This window comes from Erythrolamprus reginae, chromosome 3, assembly GCF_031021105.1.
Source record: "Erythrolamprus reginae isolate rEryReg1 chromosome 3, rEryReg1.hap1, whole genome shotgun sequence".
NCBI lineage: Eukaryota > Metazoa > Chordata > Lepidosauria > Squamata > Dipsadidae > Erythrolamprus > Erythrolamprus reginae.
This window is the reverse complement of record NC_091952.1, coordinates 84,595,179-84,614,664: the sequence shown is the minus strand read 5'-3', so window position 1 is coordinate 84,614,664 and position 19,486 is coordinate 84,595,179. Positions and strand designations below refer to the sequence as shown.

At 35.9% G+C, this 19,486-nt stretch overlaps 1 protein-coding gene across 1 annotated transcript in view; it reads right to left on the bottom strand.

The window, feature by feature from the left end:
* The window catches only part of UBE2U (ubiquitin conjugating enzyme E2 U), a 33,707-nt gene that overhangs the window by 12,215 nt on the left and 2,006 nt on the right, over positions 1-19,486 (bottom strand). Inside the window, exons 2-8 of the mRNA XM_070746077.1 lie at positions 18,791-18,872; positions 16,434-16,526; positions 15,793-15,890; positions 13,054-13,180; positions 10,477-10,543; positions 6,867-6,955; positions 2,384-2,465 (exon numbers count right to left, since the gene is read on the bottom strand). Coding sequence (XP_070602178.1) covers positions 2,384-2,465; positions 6,867-6,955; positions 10,477-10,543; positions 13,054-13,180; positions 15,793-15,890; positions 16,434-16,526; positions 18,791-18,872 — 638 coding nt within the window. The remainder of the gene's footprint in view (positions 1-2,383; positions 2,466-6,866; positions 6,956-10,476; positions 10,544-13,053; positions 13,181-15,792; positions 15,891-16,433; positions 16,527-18,790; positions 18,873-19,486) is intronic.

Sequence of the window (19,486 nt, the reverse complement as noted above, 5' to 3'; positions counted from 1 at the left end):
GCCCAGTAAGTAAGTGCAGGTGCACAGACAAAACTGCATTTGTGGAAGCAGCACTCATGAAATCATCCTTGCTTTCCCCCACCGCCACCCCATACGCTGATCCACCGAGCTAGAAAGGTTCATGGCAGCTGATGTAGTATTTTGATGCTACTATATTATTTTCAAGATATTTAAGTATTTTTAGAAGTGTACTGAATTACTGTCAATGACTAACTGGGAACTGTTTTATTGATTATAAACTAGTTATTAATATTTATTTATTTATTTTATTCAATTTTTTATTATAGGATAATAATAATAATAATAATAATAATAATAATAATAATAATAATAATTTATTAGATTTGTATGCCGCCCCTCTCCGAGGACTTGGAGTGGCTCACAACAACAATATGTGTTTTCTTTATTTAGGGATCTTAACATCCATTCAGTATAGTAAAAAGTATGAATGTACGTTTCATAAGACAGCTCGTTTGTTTGGAAGCTTTGGCTTAATTACAGCTTTTTATTATAAAAGTTCAGAGCTCTTGGAGTGCCTTAACTTAGACAAATATTTGTTTTTGCTGTGTGATGGGTCCATGCATGTAAAACTACAATCTGTTTAGTTGCAGGTATGTCCTGAACAATCATTGGGGAATCTTGTTACTTGAAGGAGAAAGGAAAGGAAGGAATTTTACAAAAGTCTGTTTTCAACCACAGGATGGCAGTAAAAGTTGGGCCTTTAACTCTGTCAAAAGAAAAAATCCCTAGCCATTTTTTCTCAAGCTTCAATGCAATTAGTACCAAAGGCTGCATTATTTCAAAGAAAAGGCAACTTTCTCAAAAATATCTAATCTATTCTTGGCCTTTGCTAATTTTTTCAAAATTAAAAAGGGGGAGACACATCAGAAAAGAGACTGCTAATTTTTGAAATGCTTTCTTGGCACACATATATTGTGTGGCACGACATAATGAAGCAATTATCAAATACATGAAACAAAGAACTTCTGTTGAGCGAAATAAAACGAGGAAGTTGTATCCAAAGAAAATTAACCCTTTCGAATAAGAGAGTCTGTTCAAGAGAAAAATGAACCAATTTTGCCCATTTGTTTTTATTTGATTGAAAGCCCATGTTAGATTTTCTTAGGTGTCTGCCAGTTTGTGGCAACTTGGATGAAATAGCCACATGTGTATGAAATAACTGGTTGAAAACTTTTTAGTAGCCTCTAAAATAAATTGGCTATATTGTAGGGATAACTTAATATAGTTATTTAGCTTAAGTGATCAGTAATGCAATGATTTCATGCACAGAGAAAATGTGATATCTGCTATGCCTACTTCTTACTATCTCCTTCTCGAACTATGGATCCTAGGCCTCATTTCATCTTCCCCAATCCCAGACCATATTACATTTGTTTTTTGGGAGACACTGAGAACACCTTCTCCTCATAAATGTACACAAATCCCCAGCAGAAAACATTCAGTAAATGTGCATATAAAAAGGAAGCTTTACAAAGGGCAAGAAAGTTGCAACACAGAGTATCTACCCTCACCCTTTAAAAGGTCCACCTAGGTAGGTAATAGGTGTAGGGTGCAGGGATTGTATATGCCTGTTTTTAAAGATCTACAGTGATTTCAAATCTCACTTTAAGATGTTAATATCAAAGTTTAATCCCCATTTTTGAATCCTAATTAGGAGCCTGGATTGGCTCTTATATTCAGGTTCATAATACACCTGAACATTTTATGTTTCACAAATTGATGTTCTGAAAAAAATTATTATTATTCTTAATAATTAATATTTTCTGGATTTTCTATATGTAACTCCAGTATACGCTTCTGTTTGCAGTAACTATAAAGTCTTGAATTTTACAAAAAAGAAATAATAAAAGAATAATAATTTGAATCTGCATACTTTTGCTTAATACTTTTATTTATTTATTTATTTATTCATTTATTCATTCATTCATTCATTCATTCATTCATTCATTTATTTATTTATTTATTGGTTTTATATGACTGCCCACTCACTCTCAGTGACTCTGGGCAGCATACAAACAATTAAAAAACCAATATTATAATAATAATAATAATAATAATAATAATAATAATAATAACAACAACAACAACAACAACAACAACAACAACAACCCTCACCTGCCTGGCAACAAACAAGCAATCAAACCGGCCATTTGATAATAAACAAACAAACAAATCCACTATGCAGTAGTTTAAGAATCAGCAGAATATGATGTTGCATGACTAATGTTTAAAGGCATACATTTAGATTTTTTACTAATGATTTTTCACTTTCAAAACAAATTTATAACTAAACATAAAAAATACTCATAAAACATCTTCTCTACTATAGCTGTACACAGGTGATTTTTCATCAGATACCTACAAAGTTTCATCCCAACTGCTTCTGTTCACATTCTCTGCCATCCAGTTGTAACGGTTTCCTATGTAGTCCGGATCTTCAAATACTGGGAAGAGAATTCCAAATAAATTTCAAATTCAGTCACATTCACATTCCATAAAAAATGCTAACTTTCTAAAACAATATGAATTCCTTAGTTCTTCCTGTATGACATCCAACCTGAAGGAGTCTTATAATTCACCTCAGTACGCTCTTGGAAGGCGATAGATATAACAAAACATAACCAATCTTAGTGCATAGAGGTTAGTGTAATATGGGATTCAGGAATCTGTTGACTGATACCACCAGCAAAGATAAAGCAGTTGGCCCATTAGGAAAAGGATCACTGATAACATGATCTTTCCCTGCTAATAAAGCATCCACCAATCCTTCATTATGTAAGAGACATCAAAGAACAAATATTGTTGCAAGTTAAAAACTGGAATGCATAGGGAAAAAAATACCAGAATAATATATTAAAGACATGGACAGAATAGGGGCAGAAAGCCAGGCAGTGAGGAGGGTTAGAGTTAGGATTAGAATCCTTGTGCAGTAGCAAGGTAAACTGACCCAACCTAAGTTGCATGGAATCTTATCCGTCTGTTCCCAAGGGAAGACAAGCAGTCTGGGAAGATTTCCACAATAAGAAAGCCAGATTTTTTGACATGTGGATCTGGCTGCTTGTGACCAACCATCAATACATTACAACATCCTAAGTTCTTGGAAAGAACTGAATGTGAATACCAATACCAGGTTTGGTGTGTACATAATAATTCTATCTATCTATCTATCTATCTATCTATCGATCGATCTATCTATCTATCTATCTATCTATCTATCTATCTCTCTATCTATCATTTATTTGATTTAGAAGGGACCTTGTAGGTCATCTAGTCCTACCCCCTGCTCAAGCAGGAGACCCTACAACACCCCAGACAGATGGCAGTGCAATCTCTTTTTGAAAGTGGTGACTCTTGGGACATTCCCAACCTCTGCTGGCAAGCTGTTCCACTCGTTGATCGCTCTCACCATCAGAAAATTCTTCCTTATTTCCAGGTTGAATTTCTCCTTGGTCAGCTTCCATCCATTGCTTCTAGTCTGGCCCTCTGGTACCCTAGAAAACAGTGTGACCCCCTCCTTTCTGTGACAGCCCCTAAAAAATATGAAGACTGCTATCATGTCCCTCCTGGACCTCCTGTTCCCCTAGACTATCCATGCCCAGTTCCTGCAACCTTTCCTCATATGTCATGGTTTCCAGTCCCTTTATTATTCTGGTTGCTCTCTTTTATTTATTTATTTAATTGGATTTGTATGCCGCCCCTCTCCGAGGACTCAGGGCGGCTCACAGCTCACAGCTATACTTTCTCAACAGAGATTTTCCATAATCTAATTCCATATTCCCTTTTGCCTAATTTGATCTTACAAGGGAAATTCATTCTTACATTCATAATAAAAGCTTTATGAGTGTAGATACTTTACTTACCATATATATTAAAACTCCATTATATTTTTAATCACTGCTTAGGAAGTATTTCAATGTGTTTTTGTAGGTAAGTGTAGACATCAAAAGCACATTAAGAAATTAGAAGACATTTATTGTCTTCACAATTGTCACCTGGCCAATATTCAACAGGTATTTCATTAACTTCAATGTTTAAAAATCTTATGCCTCTACTATCTATTCATTAAAAAATCCAAATCCTATATGTGCATGATCAGAATACTCTGTCATCATTCAACTTAATGTCAGAATACTCTGTCATCATTCAACTTAGTGTTAATTAATTCCCTTTGTACAAGCCTTTGGGAAAGGGTCATGCTGAATGGTAAAACACATGCTTGGAATAAGGAAGATCTTGAACATGACTAAAGAAGGCAATCTTACTTGTGCATTCAAACTATACATATCCAGGGGCCAGGTTGGGGGGACTTAATGATGAGTTCAACTATGACAAATCAAATGCAGCCCAACTTCAAGTTATGGCAAGTTATATTAAGCAAATTTTACTGAACTCTGTTAAGAATAGCAACCCTCTCAAAGTATAATGCATACTTGCTCCATGTATCCATCATCTATTATACCCATTTTATAATAAAGTCTTTAACTCACTACTGAAAATATAGTTAATCTAAACCAGTGTAATTATAAGGTTTGTGCAAAGACCACCTAGGATGCGTCAAACTTAATGATTCAGTGTTCTGAAAATAGCACATTCCATTTTAATTAGGTTTGGAATAGTCCTTTCTGATTCTAGAATGTGGTACAGAAAAGTCAAAATGTAAAGCCGCAAGAAGATTTCCTTTGTTATTTTTATTAAAAACAAACAGACAAAAAGTCATCCCCCTCGAAAGTGTGGTTATGGGCAGGTGCTTTCTCTTGATACTTTAAGTAGATTTAGATCTGTCTGCCATTTCCTCTCCTGGGCACCTGATTTTTCAGACTTTCTCTAGAAAAGCATGCACAAACTTAGTGCCATGCTTTTTATGGCTTCTAGGAAATTGTATAGGAACTTGGGGTGTTGCACAGCAAGTCTAGGACACAGAGTTCTGTGAAGAATGCAGAGAAGCAGCCCAACTTGGAGAGTCTTTCAACTAGGGTGAGACTTAGGGGTGAGGCTACATAGTTGGTTCTCCGAGGCTTTGTAGCATTGAGCGGTGCCACCTTCTGAAAACACCTGTCTGCTCTCAAGATCCAAGGCAGAGCACTACTTCTGATTGTATCAGGTTCTCTTCACCTGGAGATAAGACTTAGCCAGGGAAGGAGTGGGAGGCTGGAGGAAGCAGACATGATTGCCCAATCACAACTTCTCTACCAACCAAGGAGTGGGAATTGGTAGACAACAGCCTAAGGAACTGCCAACACTGACAGAGCAAGCCACTTGTATATAAACAGAGAGCAAATTCCAACTCCCTTCTAGCATTGATGATGTTACCTAGCTGGATAATGAAATGTCTGTAAGTAAACCACCAGGCTCAGAGAGCACCAAAGACCTCCCATTGGGATGGTAAACAGGTGAGCAAGGAAGATTTCCCTAATAAGCAAAGGAAGAAAGATGGGACTAGGCTAGAGTAAAGAGAAAATGACAAAAGGAAAGAAAACCCATCTGCTCCGCATGGAAAAAAAAGAAATAGAAAAGCAGAGTTTAGACATCTTTCAATGGGATGGGTTTTCTTTCATCTTAGTAATAAAATCAAATTTGGTATTGAGTTTAATGAAAATATTATCAACTAAGTCACCAAAGTGAAGTGCTGTTTCACAGCACTCCTTGGCAAATAGCTTTGCTTCATGACAAGGTTTTTTAATGTAATAAACGTATGTGTAATGGCATATCAGGAATCTTTTTCATTTTCTCGGCTTTTTGACTCACTAAAGCTTTATAGATCAGCATATGAAAAAGCTTTAGTGTTGCATTCCTCAGTTTATTGAACTAGCCCTTGTGACATTCATGATTATTTGAATTTGAAATTTCTGGAATATGCTGCTTTCTTTTTCAAACAACACAAGTCTGCATTTGTCTATATGAAAAAAAATCATAAAGTGAGTCCCATTATATATGCCAATACTTTTATTAGCAGCAACCACAAGGTCACACAATTTTAAAGGCTTCCGTTGCAGCTTCCATACTTTGGTGGGGGATGTGGGTGGGCGGCAGGGTATTGCTATATGAAATATCTGAAATATATGAAATAGCAAATACTTCAAAAGAAAAGGATTTAGGGGTAGTGATTTCTGACAGTCTCAAAATGGGTGAACAGTGCAGTCAGGCGGTAGGGAAAGCAAGTAGGATGCTTGGCTGCATAGCTAGAGGTATAACAAGCAGGAAGAGGGAGATTATGATCCCACTATATAGAATGCTGGTGAGACCACATTTGGAATACTGTGTTCAGTTCTGGAGACCTCACCTACAAAAAGATATTGACAAAATTGAACGGGTCCAAAGACGGGCTACAAGAATGGTGGAAGGTCTTAAGCATAAAACGTATCAGGAAAGACTTAATGAACTCAGTCTGTATAGTCTGGAGGACAGAAGGAAAAGGGGGGACATGATCGAAACATTTAAATATATTAAAGGGTTAAATAAGGTCCAGGAGGGAAGTGTTTTTAATAGGAAAGTGAACACAAGAACAAGGGGACACAATCTGAAGTTAGTTGGGGGAAAGATCAAAAGCAACATGAGAAAATATTATTTTACTGAAAGAGTAGTAGATCCTTGGAACAAACTTCCAGCAGACGTGGTAGATAAATCCACAGTAACTGAATTTAAACATGCCTGGGATAAACATATATCCATCCTAAGATAAAATACAGAAAATAGTATAAGGGCAGACTAGATGGACCATGAGGTCTTTTTCTGCCGTCAGACTTCTATGTTTCTATGTTTCTATATCCATTTGATTTATTTACATTTTGTGAAAAATCAGACTTACTCTATTTAATTTAAAAAAAACCCTCAAAACATCAGCTTACCTGGTTGTTTAAAATCTTCAGCAGGTCTTGATGTGGCAATTTTGAACCATGTTATAAAATATTCTTCAAACGATACCCCTGTTATCTTTCTGAAAATATACATTTGGAAAAAAGGATGAGCTGTAACCAGAGTATGGAAATAGTTAGGGGGCAGAGATATTTTTTTCTGCCGAACATTTCACCAAGAATAAAGAACAGAGGTTTAAAGGGTGAAACTGCTTTCAGTTTCAGTATAAATGGAAGAAAATCCAACAGACTACAATGAATATAAAAGTTTATATTCTCCTGTTAAAATGTCAGGTTTTTGAGATGTAAAAAAACTGCAAAACTTTGTTGAAGCATTCAGTTTTTGGGGACAGGCGCCCTATCAGCATGGTTTGGGAATCTTTGCCCTCTTAAGATTAAAGAGGCGTTCTACTGGTCCTTGGGTTGCTCAGATCTACAGGCATTCTTTAGCTCCAGCTGGATGTATTTTGTAAAATAGATCTGCTACAGAGTTGCAGGAACTAGGTACGTCAAACTAAATGAGCCAACTATTTGATAATAAAATCAAAGAGAACTGGGTTTATGCTCATAATTGCTTCAACACCCCCCCCCCCCATTACTGATTTCAACACACATCAATGAGACTCTGAAGAAGAAAATGTCAAGCATGCTATTGTATGAAATGACAAGATCCTGGAGCACAATCATCACATTATTCTTGCTTTGTTTGAAGTCCTTGCATTAATTTCCCTATCTTTTGCTGTTGCTGTCCTGTTCAATGTCAGCAGCAGCTCATCAAGGACTTTGTAACTTTGCCTTTCTTCAAAACTGTGAGAAATTGTTCTCTGCTATGAATCCTTCTTTGGCCATTGATAGCAACGCTGATTGACACATTTTTACTTTCCTAATGCCATCAGCATTAAAGATGCTTGGCCTCTCAGCCTATATACCACTCTAATGTATATGGGTAAACCTCTTGATCAATCAGTCATCTGATGATCCCTTAAAGTTACAATGACGTTGAATGAAGGACTTACAACAGGTTGTCATCAGAGGTGGGTTTCACATATTTTACCACCAGTTTGCCCTGTGTGCGCCCGCTCATCGTGCATGCACTTTCCACACATGTTCCCGACCTTCCATGCATGTGCTTTGCTCATGTACGTGGCCTGCACGCATGCATGTGGGTTAGAAAACATGGCCAACTAGGATGCCATAGTGCCCGAACCAGTACGAACCAGCTGAATACTGCCACTGATTGTTATAGTGTTGCCATCACAGTATCCCCATGGTCACATGATTACCATTTGCAAACTCCATTGCCAGTTTTTGACAAGCGAAATCATTGGGGAAACCAGCAGAAAGTTGTAAACATGACTGGAAACATAACTGTACCGTTTCCTCGAAAATAAGACGTACCCCGAAAGTAAGGCACGTCAGAGGTTTTGCAGAATTTGCTAATGTAAGGCACCCCCCGAAAATAAGGCGTAGTCAAGTTTACATACGGTACGGTGGAAAAACATACGGTACCATTCAAAGCTGTTCATAGCGGTACCGTAATAATGTGGCGTCCCCTGCTGGCCCCTTCCATCGCTTTGTACCATCCAGTACAGCTGTCTCACCGCCATTACAGTATCCACTACAGTGCGTAGACTGTAGTTCCTCTGGTGGCCGGAAGCTGCAATAGCGGGAGTATACTGTTGTACCATATAAGTGCCGTTGTTTGTGTGTGTGGGTGCCATACTGACAGGTACCGTATCGTAATCAGTGTACCGTATGGTACACTTTCTTTGGGGATGTCAGCTTTTCTGCCTGTGAATTTGTCTTATTTGAGAAATATAAGGCACCCCCCGAAAATAAGACGTAGCACAACTTTTGGAGCAAAAATTAATATAAGACAGTGTCTTATTTTCAGGGAAACACGGTAGCACACTGCAATTGAATGGGATTTATCTAGTGATGACAACTGAAACTGCAACAACTGCTGTTGTAAATCAGCAGTTACAGGGCAATGCATTTTATGCTTGGATCACTTAGCAACGGTGTTGCTGGTTCCAATTACCATTGTTAAATGAAGATTATTTATACTAAAGCTGCTGGTGGGATGGGCAACATATACATTTAATAAATAAATTACATGATCAGTATAGGGCAGATTCTACCACAAAGACAAGATGACCTGCATTTTATTTTTACTAATAATTTTTCGGTGAGAAAAAAATTCTACAGAAATGTCCCTCAATGACTGTGTCTCCATATATACTAGATTACAATTTCCTTAATCCTCACTTGTTAAGGCTAGAGGTTGTATACTTTATGAGTTTATGAAAATCAAAGTTCAATACATCCGTAGATCAACACTTTGGTGACAGAAGTCTAAATGGACGAATATGTTATCAATTACAGATTGTTTATAAGGAGGATAATGGTACAAATGCAAATCAGCAAGAATTGACTGTGAAGACAAATTAATAGGTGGTTCTATATTCTGTGAAAGCAGAACCACATTAATTACAACATTTTCATATTGTGTTGGAGCTTATAAACTATTGGTATATAATACAATGTCAGGAATGCCTAATTAGCAGTTCTTTTGGTCAACTTTTTTTGGAACTGTTTTGGAAAATGTATGCAATAGTATTTTATAAAAATCTTGCTGATATACTTGATAATATACTGATAATTATTGCCAACGTACACTATACATCAATGTTATACAGAAATGATAACATTCCTGATGTTAGATGCCAGGTTTTTTATTACACAACTCAGGAAAATTAGAATACATACTTCACTGGACCACAGATATTGAACTGTTCTATTTCAAAAACTAACATAACAGATAGCTTTGAAGAAGCACATAATATTGGGGAAAGTTAATTGAACATGATCACAGTTTCTTACCCATATTAAAATGTGTTTCCTATTATATTACCTATTACCTTTTCAAATGAAACTGTAAAAAATATTGAACATGTGTATTTAAAATGTTTATAATTCTCAAGTTTAAACTTGCATCCTATCTTTTAGTATTTAACTTTTATTTTTTTTAAAACTTTAAAGAAGGGAAATGGCTCACCGTAGTTAGATGTATTTATGTGTATGTAAATATGTGACTTATTCAAGTTAAAATGTATTTTTGAAGGCTTCTTTGATTATCAGGAACGCCAACTGCTATGTTTCGGATCAGTAATATAAATCACATCTTGCCAACTCTCAAAACTGGATGCTGGCCCATTTTCACGCCTCAACAGTTAGAAGTCCAAAATGTTCTTCTAGTTCATGCCCAGACTTTGTAGGCCTCATAAAATGTAATGCTTCATGTCTATTTTCCATATGATGCTAAACGGGCAAGACGAAGGAGAAACAAATTTTTCATTGAACCACACAGTGTTTCTCCAAGCAGAATTGCTTCTGATATCTTACTGAAGCAATAGAAGATCTTTTCTTAAGCATGTTTTTTTTAAAGTTGTACTGTTAATATTTGTGACTTTGTACTAACACTGCTAGAAATTTTTACTGCCAGATGAAATAATGCTTTTCAAAGCAAATATAAATTATTCAATAATTCAAATACATAATTTATAGCATTACAACATTTATGAGCTTAGCTGTATGTCATTACCTAGGTGGGCTTGGTTCTTCTGATTTTTGGTAAAACTTGACTGACGTATCCCAATCTTTGGCAATGGCTGGACAAGAGAAGAAGTTTTAAAAATGCCCATTTATTGTGAATATTTTACAATCCAGTACTTTTATGCCATTAAAGGATTAATTGAGCCATGTATAATTGCAACCAAAAGATTCCTGTGGCTTTATTACCAGTAATGAAAAAAAATACTTTCAAATATGAGGTGAATACTGCATTGCTACAGTTGTCACAACAGTGATAGAACTAATAACTATAAGGAGGTACAGTTACAATAATCTAAATTACACAGACTCATTATGTGGAAAAAATGCTTTATTTGATTTTCCTAGCAGGATTATTAGCAGTTCCAATTCTCATGAAACTCTGGATTTAGCAATAGCATTTAAACATATACTGCTTCATAGTGCTTTTACAGACCTCTCTAAGTGGTTTACAAAATCAGCATATTGCCCTCAACAATCTGGGTCCTCATTTTACCCACCTTGGAAGGATGGTAAGGCTGAGTCAACCTTGAGCCAGTGTTGAAATTTGAACTGCTGAACTATAGCTAGCAGTTATTTATTTATTTATTTTGTCAAACAATTATAGGGTGATAATTTGTACAAATAAAACATTAGATAAGTCATGATAAAAAGTAACAAAAGAAGACAATAGGACAGGGACGGTAGGCACAGTGGTGCGCTTATGCACGCCCCTTAAGTTAGTTGAAGTAGCCTGTAGTTGCTGCACTCTAACCACTGTGCCACCCTGGCTCTAAAACTGTGGATTTAATTCCATAGTTTTGGCAGCCAATACCTTTTATTTCCGGCTCAGCTATGGGTTTTCTAAAAGCATATATAGGACAAGTAGCTAAGGAGGTCGCTGACCATTTCAATAGCTACTTCTGTTCAGTTTTCTCAAAAGACACCTTACAATATAATACTATAGATGCTTATAGCATTGCTTCCAGCTGTAGGGGTTCAGCTCCAGTGATCTTAGAGGCCGATGTCTTAGAAGAACTTGAACGATTAAAGATAAATAAGGCAATGGGTCCAGATGGCATCCACCCCAGAGTTCTTAAAGAATTCAGATATGTCATTGCTACCTCCCTGACTGATTTGTTTAACCAATCCTTGTTAATAGGAGATGTTCCTGAGGATTGTAAAATGGCCACTGTTGTGCCTATCCACAAGAAGGGCAGTAGAGAAGAAGCTGGTAACTACAGGCCAGTTATCTTGACATCAGTTATAGTTAAAATGATGGAAACTCTACTCAAAAAGAGGATAAATCAACACCTAAAAAACAAGGATTAGCCTTGCTAGCACAGAGGGGGAGAGTCTGTAGATTATTTAAAAGTTTTTTAAATAAGCCTGGAACTGCAAGAATGGGGAGAATTTTTTTTTAAAAAAGCATCTACAATGAGTGAAAGGGTTATAATGACTATGAATGTAAATGGTATGGCTTCACCATTGAAACGATACAGAGTTTTGAAATTGGCAAGGGATAACAAGGTGGATTTTCTGTTATTAACAGAAACACATAAAAGACGTGGTGGGACAGATAAACTTATAAATGATAATAATTGGAAATGGATATATGAATGGCAGGGAAATACAAAAAGTAGGGGTGTAGCTTTGCTAATTCATCAAAGAGTCCCTTTTGAAGTAATTCAAATTCAAATGGATAAAGATGGGAGAACATTAGAAATAGAAATCCAATAAATAAATAAATAAATACATACATACATAAATACATAAATAAATAAATGAATGAATGAATGAATGAATGATATGAATGAATGAATATATAGACAGACAGACAGACAGACAGACAAACAAATGAATTACATCAACAGATGCATAGATGATTGTCAGGGTGCTTCAAGTTGCTTTAGAGACATTGAGGCATTGAGGCTTTAGAGACATTGAGGAGAACTGTGATGGGAGTGGAAATACCCGGAGCCATATTAGTCTGAAAGATGTGAATATATGGAAGACTGTACAGATGGAGACTGTATAAAGATGACTTGATTGGAAATTTATATTAGAATTGTACAACTCAGTTGGAATATATTTTTGTCCACTTATAACATTTAACTTGAACGACAGTTCCATCTTTGACCTTCCAAAATTAGGATAGAATGCATGGAAATGGCAAATGCTTCCAATATTTAGTGAAATGTAAATAAAAATATGATGCTGCCTTTGTTGTAGTACAACTTTCGATTGTGCTATATTTGGCCCTCTCATTATAATGGTGCCAGTTAAGTACCTGACAGAATCACTGATATAAAATTTTAAGTTCCTTCCCATATCAATGTTTTTATTTTATTTCCAGCTTGTGACCTCTGCATAACCCATGTACCCTGGCAAAATATGTTTTGTGAGATAAGAGATTTGCTTAGAAAACCCATGCTCAAGTTACATTGCCAATGATACTAATTAAAATTTATGACAGTGTATAAAATAGTGTTTTTTCAAGATACTAATCAAATAGTTTCTTCTAAAACTCCCCATAGTGCAGAAAGAATTTTTCTGTTGATTAATAACAGAAAGCACAAGCATTTATTACCTTCAAGATTCTTGCTATTTGTGACACACTGTACAACTTTTTCTCTGTAGAGGGCATAATTGTTTTTCAGCATTTGAGCTGCCTCCAAGTTCAAAGGATTGTTCAGGACAGGATTAGACAACAAAACCTGCATGAAAATACATGCACACATCAATCTTCAAAGCTTTATTGATTACAAACTCAACCAGCTAGAGGTACTCCTCGACGTGCAACCACAATAGGAGTCAAAATTTCCATTGCTAAGCAAGGCAATTCTTTAGTGAGTTTTGCCCCACTTAATGGCCTTTTTTTGCCACAGGTCTTAAGTGAATCTTGCTTCACCCATTGACTTTGTTGTCGGAAGCCAACAGGGAGATTACAGAGGCGATCCTATGACCCAATTGTCACAAATACATGCCTGTTGCTAAGCATCCAAATTTTGATCACTTGACCATGGGATGCCGCAACAGGAGTCAGGTGTGCGAAAACTGTTCATCATGCACTTTTTTCAGTGCTGTTGTAACTTCCAATGGTCACTAAATGAATGTTTATTAAGTCGAAGAGTACCGAGTATCGAGTCTAAGGAGAGGGGCAGCATGCAAATCTAATAAATAAATAATAAATAAATAAACCTGAAATAAAACACTATTTACAATAAATGGCTTTATTGGCTTTAGCCATGGCAGTTGAAAGGCATGAATTCTGCTCTGTTTTCATATAACAAAAAATTTACAGAAGGTTGATACTTTTCTTTCCACTCTAACCTTGGCAGACACAAATTATGAACATATGCAGAACATGGAGAAACCAACACTTCTTTTTTGGATGCATCCCGTTTAGAATGGAATACTGGACTTGCTGCAAAATTTACTTTGCTATTTTGGAAAGAGGTTGATGTAAAAAAATATATATTAGCAAGCTCCACACATTCATTTCTGAAGGAAGGATGGGAATATTTGTAATAATTGTTTGAGCACCAGGAGGGGAGAAAACCATCCATTCTAGTTATGATTCAAACAGTGATAGCAGCTCCAAGAAAATAAAGCTTTTTTAAAAATGCAATGGTAATCCTTCATTATTTCACCAAGGGAAATTGGAAACTCCCATTTTCCTAACATATACCAAAGCAGATCCTAGAAAGGTAGGAGTTAAAATTATGCAACAATTTAAAGAATGTCTTTAACAATAGAAGATAATCCCATGTAGTGCTTTATATTTATTACTCAATGTTGTGGTTAGCTCTGGCCCAGCTCCTGCCCCAAGGACTGTGGATGTGGGGGAGACATCCACATGCTGCAGGCCTGTTTTGCCCCCGGTGGAATCTGCTGATGAAGGCTCCTCTGACCAAGAAGACATGAGTGACAGGAAGGAGGAGAGTGGGGCAGACAGCTCAGAAGGGGATCAATTATCTAGCTCCTCCTTGGATTCAGAACAAGAGTTAATGATACAGCCACGCATGCGGAGAGTGATGTTTCATGACTGCTTTGCTGACTTTGATCTTTGTGTGCTGATTTTCCCCCGCTTTGAAACTAACCCAGAGCAAAGTGTGTTTCACTTTGTGAAAGAAGAAGGACTGTGAATTGCCTCACAGCTGCAAACTAAGTATCACAGAACTGATAAGGGACTTGTATAAATTACCAATTTGTTTGGAGACGTGCTCTTTGCTATACAAAAAGAGTGCTCTGTTTATTTGCATTTTCCGTATAAAGAACATTGTTTTGGATTTTCAAATGTGTGTGTGTCTGAAATTGTATCTGTGCATTTTTGGGAGGATTTTACCAGAGAGCTCGACAGAACACTCAATGAAAAACTAAAGCTGAAACAACTGTTCCCCTTGTTGGATGGACCTCCTTCGTAACAACAACAAATATAACGTTCAAGATAGGAAAACATGGCATTAGAGATACCCTGCTATAATTTTATTTAATTATTAAATTTATATGCCCCCATCATGCTATCCAAAGCTATGGATATGGAAACCTCATGCCTTAACAAGCATTCCTAAAATGTTTTTATAGCTCTCTCATCAACAGAGGAAAGAGATATTTTCTTTGAGGAAGACTCTAAGAGGAATTTTTGTGGTGAAAATAAAAGACACAATAGTGTGCAACATTTAATTAAATATCTATTCTTGGACATGTATGGTAGAGATAGATGCTCTCTGAGGTGAGTTTAACTCTTGATAACTTAATGAACATATCCGTGCTTTCTCTTTTTAAAATGATTTTTATTAATTTTTAAACAAGTATATAAAAATAGCACAAATTGATAGGTGATAAAAAAAGAAACGAGGAGGGGAAGAAAAAGAAAGAAATCAAAGACAAAGGAAAAAGTCTAGGAAAGAAAAAAGGGCAAAAAAGGCGCTACTAATATTCTTTATTGCAGTTATAAGTACAAAGATACTTTAACCTCTCTCTAAAAATACATCATGACTCTTTTTTCCTTTAATTTCTTTAATTAGAATTTAAAGAAGTGCAAAACTCTGTGTGAGGGCATGAAGGAAAAATGTTTTTTTTCCTCATCAGTCCTACCAAGCTGACAAACTGTAACTAGAACTGAGGGGAACCTCAAAAGCAGTTTATGAAAAAGACTCCTGAAAACTATTTAAGAAAAAGCTAACAATTTTCCTGGATTAGTGCAATGCCTTGTGTGAGCTTATGCTGCTGTGAGGTTCCTAGTTTTACAAAAATAAACTAAGACTACTTCTCCCATAAACAAAAGAAAATTAAGAATAAAAATGTTTGTATCATTCTTTCTTACCTGGATAGTAAGTAGAATACTAGTCATTGTAAAGTTAGTGTTCCATTTGCTAAAGTTATCTAGAAAATCCACACAAGGTCTCCCAGATACTGGATCCACTTGGATAAAAGACAAAAACGGTAATGTTTAAATTGGAGCGTTTCCTACTAATACGCTAAATTCTACATATTACTGTAAACATACTGTAGAGTGTTACAGTATGTAAGTTTTAGTCTCCATAACGCAGATGTAAAATTCTATTGCGTCACATGAAGTATCATGATATATCACGATGCTTTTTGCCTTTGTGGAGCTGGAGTGGGCATGACCTGTGCATAACCCAACTGGCCTGCTGGCTGCCAGTTTAACACCCCTGTTCTACAAAAGAAGATTTTACAAAATCTTAAAATTTAGCTTATGTTTTATTTATTTATTTATTCTCAATATTTTTATATTACAAAAATATTGATTCATTATTAATTTTATATAGTGCATTTATATACCAAAGCAGATAAAATCAAAATTATTAAAACACTATATAAACTACTTAAGCACGATTATATGTACCTGTTATGTTACTCTGGAAAACAACCCTTACGAAGCAACAAGTTGCTTTTGATCAGTTACCATATGAAGGACATTGTCCTTAATAACACCCTTACCATTGGGATGGAAAGGAATAGTTGTGAATGTGATGGTTGGAGGTAAGGTATTGTAGTCTTCAGAATATTTCAGGGACAGCTGAAGTTCAGCACCTAGTATAATATATATAAATATATATGTATTATATTGTATGCTTGGCGAAGGGAGTCTGTAAATAAGGAAATGAACTTGCAAATGGTCTTTATCTCATTTTTACACGACTCTCAGATGAATTTCAAAAGCCTCTGGAAACAATCCATTTGGACTTCTAGAAAAAGTTACCGTTAGCATATCTTGTAAGGGGGAAACGACATCCAAAAATACGATGTGCAACTGAAATGTAAGAGTTGAGCACCTACATTTGGCTCTGATTTCATTCACCACTTGCTTCACCTGTCTACTGAATGACATCTGTCTAAATGACATGCACTTATTACAACAATGTTTGTCAACCACAACAACTTTAAGATCGGCGGACTTCAACTCATACAATTCTACCTTAGAATTGCTGAGGTTGAGAAACATTATATTAGAGAATGGCAGTTCTTGAAATTAAGATGGTCCATCCTTGATTATAGAAAGATTTTATACAGGCATTTATGGGCATTTGTTGGCAGTGACTAAACTTTTCTTTAACAGTGAAGCGTATACATTGAAGTCTTACATAAGCAACCTTTTATTTATTTATATCTATTGTGACGCAAACAGATATAACAAGGTTGATTTCTTAACGTTCTTATTTTTATCTTTGCTACTTCACTTTCAATATCTGACAGTTCAGTATTTCTATTATCTAAGTACTCTATCCTATAAGTTCAATTAGTACTTTTCACTCTTTCTGATTGCAGGATTTACATTTCTGATTTTTGCTGCAATTTATTTCCTGAAGAATTTGGCGTTCTCAAAAGAGAATGCCAAATCGGTAAAATATATAAATTTTTGATCCGTTATGAGACAGAAGTGGAAATTGTAAAAGAGAATATGATAAGCTGGGGAATGAATTTTGGCTACACAATTGAACTAGAAAAATGGGAAAAATTATGGATTAACAATTGGCAGATGACAAGATTGACCGCATTCAAGGAAAACCAATTAAAAATGTTCTACAGGTGGCACCTATCACCAGAAAGACTTGCAAAAATGTTCCCAAAAACCTCTCCAATATGTGGAAGTGTAAAAAAGAAAGAGGCACGTTCTACCACCAATGGTGGACATGCACACAGGCAAAAAAGTTTTGGAATAAAATAAAAAATTGGTTAAAAGAAATAGCAAATGAAGAAATCGAAAAAAACCCAGAATTATATTTATTGGGTATTTTTAATAAAAAAATAGAAAAAGAAGTAAGATACCTAGTTATACATATACTAACAGCTGCCAGAATAGTATACAGTATGCCCAACAGTGGAAAACAGATAAAATACCGGAAGAAAACATAATAATTAAAAAAATACTAGACTGTGTGGAGATGGACAGGCTATCCAAAAGATTAGAGGGAAAATAAGAATCAGATTACCATAAAACATGGGCAAAATTTTATGATTGGCTAAAAGAAATAAATAAATAAAAATTTATGCAAAGCAACACATCAAATAAAAGAATTCAAAAATTAATATTATGTAAAAGAAGTGTAATTCTCTGATCAAATATCCCAAAAAACCCCACTTTCATTTCCCAAATGTTGTATATATATGTTTTTATGTATGTTTTTTTCCTTTATCTTGTATGTCACATTTGTAAAAATTAAAAAATAATTTTAAAAAAAGGTTTTCCGAATGTTTTGCAGTTCCTAAGTGTTGGACCTTGATTTTTCAATCAATATATTTATTATAGGGCAGTGATGGTGAACCTTTTTTCTCTCGGGTGCTGAAAGAGCGTGGGTGTGTGCTATCGCACATTTGTGAGTGCCCACAACCATAATTCAATGCCTAGGGAGGGCAAAAACAACTTCCCTCACCCCCAGGAGGCCCTCTGGAGGCCAGAAACAGCCTATTTTACCACTTCTGATGGGCCCAGTAGGCTCGTGTTTCGCTCTCCCCAGGATCTAAAGACTTCCCTGGATCCGGGGGAGGGTAAAAATGCCCAACCATTCCCCAGAGGCTCTCTCAAAGCCAAAAATGCCCTCCCAGAGCCTCTGTGTGAGCCAAAAATCAACTGGCCAGCACACACATGCATGTTGGAGCTGAGCTAGGGCAACAGCTCGCATGCAGCAGATATGGCTCCGCATGTCATCTGGGACACCCATGCCATACATTCACCATCACTATTATAGGGCATTTACCAAAAAGCTCTACAAATGGTAAATAATAATAAATCACCCATGTTGTTTAGAGTTTGTGATATCACTGTACATTATAACATTTCTAGGAAAGAGTAGCACCTTCCCATAAGGTATCCTTCAGCCCTTCAATTTCAGCTATCCATTCCATCAAATTGTCTTCCAGAGGCATAACAGAAATGCCCTAAAGAAAGAAAAGATAACAAATGGTTTTGGCTTCAGTGATATAAAGAAAAAACCCACTCATAACAACTCCGTAGACACTAACAATAATACAAATGTGGTTTGCCAATGCCTTTGCCTCATATAACTTTCTAACTTTCCTGCCTACCCTACAGCCTTAATGTTTACCACGGTTCTGCTTGCAATTTTTCTAAGTGGCTTTTTGTTTCACAAGATCTCCCATCATCATTTCCTAACCAGACCTGTTTCTACCCAGTATTCAGGCCCCAAACAATTTTGTCAAAAGCTTGCACTTGTTGATTTACTAATCCATGCTTAATGGATGTCTTCTCTCCTCTTTCTGGTCCAGAAAAATGATTGTGCATTGATTTATATAGATTGATACTAATGCTAACGATACGTAGTACAAAATAAATGAAGAATTAAATTACTTTCAAACAGAATTAAGCTGAAATATGACAACGTATAAAAATTCTAACTAGCTACAACGCACTATGTTAAACTACTGTACTTCTGGAAAACTAATAAAGCTGGATAGCATTCCAAAACCAACCTATTTTGGAAGGACTGTTCAGAATACTGGACTCATGCAGAAATATCTCCTTGTGGTTTCAG